At 43.0% G+C, this 13,474-nt stretch overlaps 2 protein-coding genes across 7 annotated transcripts in view; both read left to right on the top strand.

The window, feature by feature from the left end:
* SH3KBP1 (SH3 domain containing kinase binding protein 1) overlaps positions 1-13,474 on the top strand; it is a 337,779-nt gene that overhangs the window by 251,250 nt on the left and 73,055 nt on the right. The window lies entirely within an intron of this gene.
* LOC132357851 (broad substrate specificity ATP-binding cassette transporter ABCG2-like) lies at positions 9,819-11,686 on the top strand. Its single transcript, XM_059911692.1, is given in 3 exon segments — positions 9,819-11,036; positions 11,039-11,336; positions 11,568-11,686. Coding segments are annotated over 3 exon segments (1,560 nt in total). The 5' UTR covers positions 9,819-9,893.

The raw sequence follows: 13,474 nt of genomic DNA, 5'->3' as shown, positions 1-13,474 counted from the left end.
TTCGGGTATTTCTTATCAAAAGGCTCCCCTGAGTGGCTGTGTCTTTGACCCGTTACAAAGCAAACAGAAACGCCCATTTCTTCATGGTTATAAAGCCTGTTTGACAACATCAAGGTAAACACAGAGAAAGGTAATGTTATTGACTAAAGTCACGGCGTGGTGGAGTTGGAAGGAAGGAGAAGGGGGCAGCATTGATGTTCGGGGGAGAAAACCGATATATGCACCTCTCAAGAAAGAGGGAACCCAGTGGAGTAGCTAAAGGTAGACGGTCACCACTACGAAAAAATACCAACTAGGAATTTCGCCTTTTCTTAGGGATGTATCAAACCAGGGACCCCAAATGTCTGAGCTAGACCTGCTGCTGTGAGGGCACAGTTAGGACTGATACTAACTCACCAGCTTCCTCCAGCTCTCCCTCAACGTGTTTTCCTTCCTCCTCTCCCAGACAGTGGTTGAGCATTTAGCTTAATAGTAATAGCTCCGGGCTTCCCTGGTGGCGCAGTGGTTAAGAATCCGCCTGCCAATGGAGGGGACACGGGTTCGAGCCCTGGTCTGGGAAGATCCCACATGCCGCGGAGCAACTAAGCCCGTGCACCACAACTACTGAGCCTGGGCTCTAGAGCCCGCGAGCCATAACTACTGAGCCCGCGAGCCACAACTACTGAGCCCGCGCGCCTAGAGCCCTTGCTCCGCAACAAGAGAAGCCACAGCAATGAGAAGCCCGCGCACCACAACAAAGACCCAACGCAGCCAAAAATAAATAAAATTAAATAAAGTTTTTAAAAAAATCTGAGTCATTAAAAAAAAAAATTGTAATAGCTCCTGCAGGACCAGAGCTTCCCAGTGCAGGACCATTCTGGGCCACTGGCAGCAAGAGTCCAGGACCCCTCAGCACCCCGCCTTCTCCTCACGCATGCTCACAGCAGCCCTGGGAGCTAGGCGGGACCATGGTGTTCTGTCCAGATGGCAAAGGAGGAACAGAGGCCCAGAGCGCGGAAGTGACTTTCCCAAGGGCCTCACAGTAATCAGCGGCCGAGCCAGGGCAGGGGCGGCTCCTGACCCTGAACGTGGGGGCTGGCAGGGCGGGACTGCTCTGTTTCCTGTGGGGCTGTGGATGCTTGCGGTAGGTGCGGCTCAGTCACTCCCCGAGGTGACTCTTGTCTACTGATTGAGTCATGCTCTGTTGCTGGGTATATCTAGGGCACGTGCCTGTGCGATTTTCTTTTTAAATTAATGACATTATCATTATTTTATTAGGAAAACAATATTACCACGCCATTCCCCCATCCATCTGTTTCCGACATTTTTGTGTCCATGTCTCTGACCTCGTAGGGTCAGGATCATCCAGGACTTTCTGATTCCATTGTCACATCTACAGAAATGGAATGGTAGTGCAGAGGACATGATGAGCTCAGCTCAGGGCTAACGTTGCTTCTTTTTGTGCCTAAAGCCCTCCTCTCCCACTTCTTTCTTCCCATGCCCAGCCTATTTTGCTTTCCTCTGTTCTTCTGGACCCAGGTTAGTTTTCTGCTTGCTGTCACCATGAAAGAGAGGGAGAGGGGGAGAGGGAGAGAGTGGGGAGGCGGGGAAAGAGAGAAAGAAAGAAAAGGCATCCCTAGCTCCTTCCTAAGTCATTCTGTGATGATATGTTCTTTTGTTTGTTCTAATGTTTATTTTCCCTTCCTGCCTCCCTCGCATTAATTTATTAATTGAAACATTTATTCATGAGAAAAATGTTTCCAGACTTCCTTGCTTCTCTCCCCACAGGAAAGTGGCTTTAGAAATCTCATGAAGGGTTCTCAGCTTGGTATAAGAAAGCCGATCAGCTATATAGATTGCTGGCCTTGACCCTTTCTCTCTCAACTGCTGAAGCTTTTAGCAGAGCTAAAGTGTAGGATTAAATGTGGTTTCAGGGATGAGGAGTAAATTAGCAGGTGTCACCCTGAAAATGATGACACACTGACAGACCCATTAGAAGGACATGTTTTATGAGTAAATGAAGAAGTTAAGTGTAGGTCTGGGATCATCTGGGTTTACACACATTTGAAAAATGTCAGCGTTCAGCAAATGAGTCATTTATGTCATAGGATGTATTTCTTGCAGTATAGCCTGTCTTGTTAGACTGCATATGTCCCTACTGGGGACAGCAGTCACAGTATATCTCCTCCTCAGAGCATTAGAAATCCCAAGGAATACAGTTTGCTGCTGTTTTGTCTTCCTCTTTAAAGTAACCTGGACACCAGGACCAATGGGAAGATTCCTGACACCAGAAACACATTTGATCAAAACTCTTTCTCCTGGGACTTCCCTGGTGGTCCAGTGGTTAAGACTCCGCCTTCCAATGCAGGGGGTGTGGGTTCGATCTCTGGTCAGGGAGCTGAGATCCCACATGCCTTCGGGGCCAAAAAACCAAAACATAAAACAGAAGCACTATTGTAACAAATTCAATAAAGACTTTAAAAATGGTCCACATCAAAAAATCTTTAAAAAAAACACAAAAAACCCAAACTCTTCCTCCTGAGCTTGTTTACCATCACAGAGACACAGTTTTAAATTAGATGAGGTTGGTGAAAGTAGGACTTGGCGGTGGGAGAACATTTCGCTTTAGTTTACCAGTAGACAGTCAAAACAGTGCCACCCAGAAATTTTGATGATTGCAGATTTCTCATAGACAGATGAGTTTGCAGTTGATGCAGATTCTCAGCTTTACATGCCTCCTCAAATTATATAAAACTGTCTAAAGGGACCCTGTGTTCGTTCAGCCTAATTGTCATCTCTCTCCCAAGTGCTGTGCTTTAGTGGCAGGGCATTAGTAATCCTTGCTACAGCATCTTGGGATGTTTTTTTCCTGCAACACACAGAAAACTCTGCAGGTGTCTTAAGGAATTAGAGAAACTCCTTCTGTTTTCTCTCTCCACTCTTTCTATTTCTATTACTCTGAGAGGGCTGTTGTGAGGATTAAGTGAGATGTTGTGGCTGAAAGTGCTTTAGAAATAAAAAATTACAGCTATTGCTGTGATAAGTTATGATGGGAAGAAGAAAAGACAAATGCCCATTGACTGGGAGTTCTCTCTTGGTATATTGAACTCTCCTGAAATTAAGGTCAGTACTTTCCCTGAAATGCCCCTGTATTATTTATTTTAACTTTTCTTAGGATGAAAGTAGTTTATTATATTCAATAGTTGTGTAGCCCCTATCTTCTTAAAGTATCTCAAAGGTCTTATATTCACATTTGCATTTTATTAAAATATACTTTTCTGAGATGGCATGGGATGCACTTTTAAGTAACACTTTAAAATTAAATAAGTAAAACTTACTCTTAGAGAATGAGAACAAAACAGATAAATACGAAGGAAAGTCAGAATCACCTGTGACTGTATCACCGTCAGATACCTCTCTTAATATTTGAGCTGTGTTCTCCCAGACTTTATACACTCACAGAGACACACACACACAATTACAGTTAAAAATAAAAATAAGGTCATATCATATACACTCTTTTGTTTACCCCCTTTGCCCCCAATATATCATGCCTATCTTTGGCAGCACGGTTAAATGGTTCCTTAGCATCCCAATGTATGGAGTACCACGATCCTCTTTTATACTTGGCTTGTTTCTGGTTTTCCCCTATTTTACACCATGTTGCATGTAGTCATCACCTTGTTTGTAGATCTTCATGAACGTAATTATTTCTACCACTTTCTGCTACTTGTGTAACCTTGGGCGGGCTGCTCAGTCTCTCTGTGCCTTAGTTTGTTTCCACATCTGTGAAATGGGGATGATAACAGTACCTACCTCCTGGTGGTGTAAAGACTGAGTTAAAGGAGGTAAAGCACTTGGAATGCCTGGCTCATAGTAAGTTCTGTATAAATGTTAGCAGTTGTTATTATTTCCTGATGATCAATTGCTAAATGTATTGATGCTTCAGTGCCTTTTAAAGGCATTTAAGTGATGTTCTGAAAGATTGTGCCAATTTAGTCTCCCCCCAGGAGCCTATGAGAATGTTTCCCTATGCTTGTCATGCCCGGATATTATCATTCTTTCTAATCTCTGCTAATCTGATAGGCATATGCATTTTTAAAAATGATTACTCAAGTTGAAAATGTTATGTGTCATTTTCCAATTGATTTTTATAAAAATACCTTATATTCATGACATTAACCTGTCATCTTTCACATTACAAATGTTTTTTCTCAGTTTATGACTCATAGAGATATTTAAGAAAATATCATTAAAAGTAAATACCTTTTAGACTTAAAATTTCCCCATTTTATAGTTAACTACATGGTGCAGTAAGTCATCCTTTTAAGAATAGTTTTACTTAAGGCTTTTATATTTTAGTCCTAGTATGAAAGGGTAGCTGGCTATTAAATGCATTCCTTTTCTGCCTTCCTCAGGGCTTTCAGAGGTTCTATTTAAGACTTCTGTCCTTACAGTATTTTCTTTATAGCGGCATTCAGAGAACCCCCGAGATTTGGCATGGATAAGGATCCTCATATCCTAGACCAGGGCTTCACAAACTTTCTCTGTAAAGGGTCAGAGAGAAAATATTTTATATTTTATGGGCTATATAGTATCTATCTCAACTATACAAAAGCAGTCATAGGTGTAAATGAACGGGTGTGGCTGAGCTCCAATAAAGCTTTATTTACGGACACTTAAATTTGAATTTCCTGTAATTTTCATATTCTTTGAAATACTATTCTTTTGATTTTTAAAAACCATTTGAAAATGTAAAAACTATTCTTAGCTTGAGGGCTGTACAAAAATAGGTAGCAGGCCACATTTGACCCATGGGATGTAGTTTGCTAGCCCTTGAAATAGAATGTCTAGAAACAGACCCATAAAAATATAGGCAATTAATTTTCAACAGAAGTGCAAAGAAAATTTAAGAAAGAAAGGATAATCTTTTCAAGAAATGGTGCTGGTACAATTGAACATACCTAGACCAAAAAAAAAAAAAAAGCCCTAACCTAATCTAACACATTATGCAAAAATTGACTCAAAATGGACCACAGATCTGCATAGAAAACATAAGACATTAAAAAGTTATTTATGAAAACATAGGAGAAGAGAGTTGTTAGACATGACACTAAAAGCACAATCCATGAAAGAGAGAACTGCTGCAGTGGACTTTGGCAAAATTAAAAACTTTTGCTCTGCGAAGATACTACTGAGAGAATGTTGCTGGTTGGTCTCTTTTTCTTACAAGGTCATCTGAGCCCCAGTGTTTAGGAAATAATTGCTTGATATGTAATTGGATGAATTTCAAGGACCTTGGTTTTGTTCTGAGTCTTCCTGGGAATATACTTTGTAAGACAAGACCATGAATCTCCCATAGCAGAGCCGTCCCCTGCACCCCACCTCTGTACCCCTGTGCCACTTTCTCCCCAAGGTGGCAAACAAGTGTAGCCATATTCCACTAGTCAGGCCTGGACTTAGATGAGCTGCCTGAGAACTGAGATTTGACCTGGGAATTATATTTTTTCACTCACTGCACAGGCCTAGAAGCTAAATTTGCTGTGTATAGAGAAAAAGACTCCAAACAAATTTTCACGCCAAGGAATAAGCTTTCCTAAAAGAAAGACTTAAAAGAAATGTAGATTTGTCTCGTAAAAAAAGGGAGATGGAAGGTAAGAATTCACCAATAGCTGCTGCAGCTGGCTTGGATGTTCTTGACCTTCATAATGATCATGGCTATGCCCTTCACTTCTTATTCCTTCCTGATGCTTATTTGGGAAATGAAGATTCCTCCGCCCTCACCCTAACAGCCTTCTTTGTATCTCTTAAAGGTGGTGCAGGAGCTAAGAACAGCTCTTAAAACATAATGAAAGATGCTTTATCAATGCCACTGTGTTTGTAATGAAGCAAAATGATTTTGTATTATATCTAGTATCCTTTTAATGGAAGAAAGGCATGTATTTGGATGCAGAATCAATATAATTCCCTAAACATAAATGAAAATGAAATCTCAGCTGTAGGATGGACAGCCTTGAGAGGTAAATTATGCCATTAGCCATAAGCTTTGGATGAGCTGAAGGCGCCATTAGAAACAGCTTCTAAAATTTAGCATTAAGTGGTCTTCTCAATGTAAATGACGTAACAAGTAGAAAATGAGAAGTTTCTATGAAAACATATTGTTACACAATTCACATGCTTGATTATATTTAAATGGACAAAAAAGTGCAAAAGTGCCACCTTGATGATTTGCATTTGGTGTATGAGTTGTTCACCTGCCCTCCTATGTTAACGTCTCTGGTCATTCTTAAAGCCAGATTACAAGTACCCAGGAAAGGCCCTCCCTGCAAACATCTCCTTTTCACATGATTACTGATTTTTGAAGTAGAATTTAAGGGGGTAGAAAGTCTTTCATTCTACTATTAAAAAAAAGGCTAAAAGCATAAACATTTCCTAAGACTTAGGACTGTATAAGCTGCAAATGAAATAATGAAATCAGTAAGCAGTTCTTATATATACATTGTGACAAACCATACGGCCATGTCCCACAACTCCAGGACATGTCCAGTGTGAATGATGACCCTGGAGTTGGGCCAATATGGCAGCATCTGTTGGGTGCTGTTCTCTGAAGAGGCTCCAGATAGAAACATCTTTTTCTAAGGGGGAAACAATCTATGAGCCCTGAGGCCTTTGGAGCTTCCGCTTTGGGTTGTCTCCTATTAAAGTCCCCTCAGGCCTCCCTGATTCCTGTCTGCCTGCCTCTCAAGATGCCTGTGAAAGCTCTGCTCTCTTTCGGGGGACTGAGATTGGGTTTCAACTTTTTTCTCATTTCTTGGTGATATCTGGACTCAAACGTTACTTCTGTAGCATTTGCTAACCCCTGTGCTCTGAGTGGGTTATAGGAGCATAGGATAGTGATCCCCTCAGCTCTCCTGGGTGGGTGGGAAGGGCCTTAGGTGGGTGGAAGACCCCCACCCCCTCCCAGTTGATGGTGTCCAACAACGTCAGGCCTCCAGCAGCATGTCATCAAAATATTATCATTTTATAGGTGTGCCATTATCTGGAAAAGGTTGGGTGGCACTACCTTACTGCATTGTATTTACCTTTTCCATATAAAGATGTTTAACAGTAACTCTACTTTTCCTTAGGGAATATTCCGCCTTCCTTGTTAGAGAAGAGTGTATATGACTAGCAAAGGAAACTCCAGGATAATTAAAAACCCTTGTACGTGTCTTCATTTCAGAAATTCTTTCTCTAGGACCTCTTCTGGGAATTAGACCTTGAAATAGCTCAGACTTTTAAAGATAGAGCTTAAAGTTCTATTCTATCTAGAATAAAATAAATTCACTCTAATTAAAGAAGCAATCTTTTAAAGTGAGAATATAACTTCCGGTTGCGGCCATGATGGAGTAAAGAGCATTAGATTTACCCTCCTGCCATAGACAACTTTAAAATTGGACAAAATACATGAACCAGCTGTTTTGAGGCATTGGACGATGCACAGCACAGGGCTGTGGTCCTTGAGAGAACGGAACCATAAGGTGAGTTCCACGGCAACCCTGGCTTTTTGCCTGGGGGCACTTTCTAAATTGCAGCACAGGGCACTGGAGCCTAAACAGAGAGCAGAAGACTCATTGGATTGAAGCAACGGAGATTGTAACTCACGGCTGCCGAGGTGGATGGAATTTTCAGGGCAGGGAATTGCAGAGGAGCACGAGCTGTGCAAAGAAAGAGCTCCAAAAGTCTATATATAAGGGTCCCTTGAGTCTTTGGCCAAATACTAGGCTGTGCATCAATAGGGCAAGACTCCACGAGACCCGGCAGAAAATAAGTATGGGGGAGGAGGGTGTGTGGGTGGGCTGTGAGCTGAGTGGATATCCCAGAGGTCACCAGTGATAGGAGATGTTGGAGTTCTGGCCAAGCAGAATGGAAAAACTTTGTTGAACACACTTGGCATCCAAGTGACAACTCAGAAAAGTCAGCCATAGGAATAGCGCTACCCCAGACCCACCCTAAATGAAGCGCAAAACCAAGCCTTGACAGGTCAAGCTGACCTGCAAGTAACATGCCCACCGTAACGCAACTCCACACTCTTGCAAGGAAGACAACAAAATTCAGTCCTTCGACAATGTAGCGCGCAGTGCACGGCTGTTGAGAACATACAGTCACAAATTACCAGATGTACGAAGAAGCAGGAAAATGTGAGGGTATGGTATGGGTAGCTTGTAAAAGGCATGTGGTCATTTCTGAATACTGTGTTCAGGCATCACGACATGCTTTAATTAATATCGACATAACTAAAAGGAAGCTTGATTACGGCTTTTTGTGTGTTATTCATCCAATTTTTTTGTTACCAGTTATACAATATGTAAAATGAAAAAGTCAGAAGTTAGTATAGGAAAGCCTGTAAGTTGTTGCCCAATAAAAAGTCAGGATTTTTTTTACAAGTAGACAATCTCTTTGAGGTCATGACTTCCCAGTGTCACAAAACAGTGAATGACTGCCTAAACCTCACCTATCCCAGATGTTGATATTTGGAATGTGACATCTTCTTGAGTGGGCTTGTCCCTGGGACGGTCTCCTCGGCTTCCCTCATTAACTGTGGTCTGCCAGGCATTTCTTCTGACGCTGAGATAGACCGTGGTTCTCTTTTTCTCCTGTTACCTCATAAACTGTGATGTTGACGAGCCTGCTCGAGTAACTGCCTTATGGGATGCTGGAAATTCTGAGCAGAAATCCCAGCCATGCAGAATAATTGCATCTCTTGGGGAGGTGTTAACAAGCAGAGGTAGAACTGAGTGCTCATGGGCTTCGGCTTCCATGGAACTTCCTCCCAACAGCCCCCTTGAAGCTCCATGCAGAAGGCGTTCATTAGTAAACATTAAACAACACTTTTCGTACTGCTGTGGGATGTTGAGGGTGTGAGGCCCCCCTCGGGGCACTCAGAGGCTCACTTGACAGCCATACCGAAATCAAACAACACTCACTTTCTCCTCTAATGATATTTCAGTCATCAGAGAAGATCGTGAAAAACAGCCATGCTGGATAATTTCTGGGAAATCGGTACTAGGGAGTGTGGGGACAGCTGACCACCAGGGGAAGTGACCAAGCAGAGTGCTTTTCTTTTTCAAGAGGACCAGCTGGTGAACCCATCATTTTGGGGTTTGCTATGGCGATTTCTGAGCTCTACGTTCCTGTCCAAACTCAAACAGGGCACTTATGACGTCTTAGAAAATGTGACCTACCTTTAAAGGTGCTTTTTAAGTTGTTACCACAATTATGAACAAATATTCAGTACAGACCAACAGGTAAGCCTGATTGAATAGATGAAGCTTTCTTGTGTAGCTAATCTTACCTGCCTCTTCCTCGTTCAACTTGACGTCACTTCGGATGTTTGGAAATTGCGGGAAGTAGATTAGTATTGTGGGGGGAGATTGGGCCATCCATCGATTCATCCATTCAGCCAACGTGTGTTCATAATCAATATTTTCCAGGCACTGTGCTAGGTATTTGGTGGATACAGAGATATAAAAAAAAGATCCTTTGTTTTCAAGGAGCTTACCATTTTTGAGAACCTTTCTACTCCAAGTGTGGTCCAGTAGCATTGACATCACCTGGGAACCTGTTAGAAATGCTGAAGCTCTGACCAGCCCCAGACCTAGTGAATCTGAATTGTCATTTTCACACGATCCCCAAGTGGATAGTATACACATTAACATTTGAGAAGCACTGGTCTAAATCATTGATTCTCAGCCTGCACATTGGAAGGACCTAGGGACCTTTAAAAAGCACTGATTTCTCGATCTCACCACCCCCCCCCCCCACCCAAGGAATTGTAATGTAATTGGTATGGGGATAAAGCGGCAGATTCCAAGGTTGGAACTCAGTTTATCCGTGGTGTGTCTGGAGGAGAAAGAAAAAGGACTAGTATTGCAATGGAGCTTATTACTGATCCATCCATCTTGTTCCTGGATGAGCCCACAACTGGCTTAGATTCAAGCACAGCAAATGCTGTCCTTTTGCTTCTGAAGAGGATGTCTAAACAAGGACGGGCAATCATTTTCTCCATTCATCAGCCTCGTTATTCCATCTTCAAGTTCTTTGATAGCCTTACCTTGTTGGCCTCAGGATGATTAATGTTCCACGGGCCTGCTCAGGAGGCCTTGGGTTACTTTCCATCCACTGGTTACCACTGTGAGCCCTATAATAACCCTGCAGACTTCTTCCTGGACGTCATTAATGGAGACTCCTGTGCCGTGGTGTTAAACAGAGAAGACACAGATGGTGAAGCCAAGGAGACTGAAGAGCCTTCCAAGAAAGATACTCCGCTCATAGGAAAATTAACTGAGTTTTATGCCAACTCCTCCTTCTTCAAGGAAACAGAAGTTGAGTTAGATCAACTCTCAGGGGGTCAGAAGAAGAAGAATATCTCAGTCTACAAGGAGATCACCTATGCCACCTCCTTCTGTCATCAGCTCAGATGGATTTCCAGGCGTTCATTCAAAAACTTACTGGGTAATCCCCAGGCTTCTATAGCTCAGATAATTGTAACAGTCATCCTGGGACTGGTTATAGGTGCCATTTTCTATCTAAAAAATGATCCTACAGGAATCCAGAACAGAGCCGGGGTGCTCTTCTTCCTGACCACCAACCAGTGTTTCAGCAGTGTGTCAGCCGTGGAGCTCCTGGTGGTCGAGAAGAAGCTCTTCATACATGAATATATCAGTGGATACTACAGAGTGTCATCTTACTTCTTTGGAACACTGTTATCTGATTTACTCCCCATGAGGATGTTACCAAGTATTATATTTACTAGTATAACATACTTCCTGTTAGGATTGAAACCACAGGTGGAGGCCTTCTTCATCATGATGTTTACCGTGATGATGGTGGCTTATTCAGCCAGTTCAATGGCACTGGCCATAGTAGTAGGTCAGAGCGTGGTATCCATAGCAACGCTCCTCACGACCATCTCTTTTGTGTTTATGATGATATTTTCAGGGCTGTTGGTAAATCTCAGAACCGTTGTGCCTTGGCTCTCGTGGCTTCAGTACTTCAGCATTCCTCGATATGGCTTTGCGGCTTTGCGGCTTTGCAGCATAATGAATTTCTCGGACAGAACTTCTGCCCAGGACTCAATGTAACAACAAACAGTACCTATAGCTATGCAATATGTACTGGCAAAGAATTTCTGGAAAACCAGGGCATCGATCTCTCACCTTGGGGCCTGCGGAGGAATCACGTAGCCTTGGCATGCATGATTGTTATCTTCCTTACAGTTGCCTACCTGAAATTGTTATTCCTTAAAAAATTTTTCCTAAATTTCTCTTTAATTCACATGATTTACCCCACATTAAAAAGGAAGCATCTTGATTTCAGTAAAAAAAAAAAAAAAAAAGCCCCAAGTGATTCTAAATGTGCAGCCAGCTTTGAGAAACGCTGGTCTAAGATGTTGCTTTGCACTCTTGACAAAATGGAGCCCCAAAGTGAGGTTGCAGCCGGGTTTTGCAATTTACAAGACAAGTGGCAAGTTTGTCTTTTCTAAAGATTTAAAGTGCCTGGACGAGAGGCAGACACAGCAGAGCTCACAGGTGACTCCCTGCCGCCAGGTTGGATGTCAGGGAGCGGCTCTCAGCTGATCCCCAGCGGAGAGCTGTGTGCAGTGGTGGAGTGCTTCCGCCACATTCCCCAGGGCCCCTGTGGCAGGATGGAGCGGACTAAGGCCTGACATTGAGGTCTGGGCCGGACCTCCCTCCTCAGACACACCCTGTGGGCTTCACATCCCTCCCCTGAGCCCTCCAAGTGTGTGAGCTGCTGCCAGGGGCTTTCACCGGAAGATGGTGCTGAGTCACATGACAGATGTGTGTGTGCTTAATTAAGACACTTTCCTGGCCTCATTATCCCTCCGGGTCTCTGGGACCAGCCCCTAGAATCACAGTAATGACGACAAACCAGCAGCAGTTGTGTTGCTCTTTACGCCTCAGACATCTTCTCCTGTGTATCAGGGAACTGAGACCCAGAGTTTTTATCACTAGTGGACCACTTAAATATCAGATGGCCCAAGTTCGCTCTCCTCCTCCTCTCTCTGAGATATCTTGGCTAACCCAAGATAGTGCAGAACATAGAGGTTGGAGTACAGCACACCTAAGGCTCTGTTTATTCATTCCTTAAAAGGAAAAACATCATTTGTATTTTACAAGGAAAAATATATTTTACGCTAATATCTGCCTGGCGATGAGGCATAGAGAAACCATTTTGACCATTTTGAGGGCTTAATCATAGAAGAGTGAACATTCTATGTCAGAAATATAATTCTTTCCATACTCTTTGACTCTTGATAAAGGCCGAGGTCTACTTTCCTCTGCTTACATGTGAATAGATCTTATTTCTCATCATCATTGTTCTGGAAACTTTCATCTACATGCTGATCTTTTACTCTTTCCCACTGCAAACTCCTGCCTCATTTAAAGGTCATCCCCTCACCTGCAAACGCTGCCCTTTCCTCATCCTTATTGGAATCTCAAAATCCACTAGGGTAGATCTTGGCATAACCATCATGGGTTATGCCTGTGGTATAATTATTAAGTGTCCCAGGTTTGGAAATAAATTATACGGTCACCCTAAAATCTTCCAGTATTTTGCCAACACTTCCTCTTAAATTATACGGTCACCCTAGAATCTTCCAGTATTTTGCCAACACTGCCTCTCTCCTTAGTGGTCACCTACTGCCTCATTGTCCTGCCTTCACCCACCTCCTGCCATCCTCCTTGGGGACATTAACTCCATCCTGATGATGTTCTGGCCTCACAAACCATTGACTGTCCATTCTCCCCCCATCACTCATGGTTGCCATCTTGCCTCACCCCTCACATCACTCTTCAGTAGAGGTTGGTTGGAACCTCCTGGGAGCCAAACATTGCCTTCACTCTAAGTGCCAATTCTTGAATGTTCTCTTCTATGACCCCAGCTTCCCACTCTCCCTCTTCCCTTCCTTCACACTTGGTGATCCCACCCTTGACCTTTCTCATTACCTTGATTCTTGCCCTCCTTCTCTCCTTTCAGGCTGCCTGGTTTCTCTTGGTCCCACTTGTTTTTAATCCAGCCTAGCACTCCTGCCGGTGTTTCAGTGCCATGTTGATTCATTGTGTCTGCCTCTCCCATTAGGCTCTGAGCTTGGGAGCCCCATAAGGACATGATGATTTTCTTTTTCCCCCTGAATTCCTCTCCTATCCTGCATGTTTTAGGTCCTCATTAAATAAATTGAATTTGCTGTTCTTTCACACTTCTGGAAGCAGAGCCCTCATACAAATAATTCTCTCTTCATCTCTGTCACCAAAAGCCTAGTTCTTTTGTCTGGTTTTGTCTGGTTTTTGTCTGGTTGAAGATGACTTATTTTCATTTCTCATTTTGCTGTCAGGATTCTTCCTGCTTCCCTTAAATTAACTTCTATTGCTAGGGGAAAAAAAGTCTCAGTTCTCTAAATCTCTGTCCCACTCCAGGCATCTTGACCCTGTGG

The sequence above is a fragment of the Balaenoptera ricei genome, chromosome X (assembly GCF_028023285.1).
Source record: "Balaenoptera ricei isolate mBalRic1 chromosome X, mBalRic1.hap2, whole genome shotgun sequence".
NCBI lineage: Eukaryota > Metazoa > Chordata > Mammalia > Artiodactyla > Balaenopteridae > Balaenoptera > Balaenoptera ricei.
The sequence above is the reverse complement of the archived record's forward strand: the minus strand, read 5'-3'. Positions and strand labels throughout refer to the sequence as shown.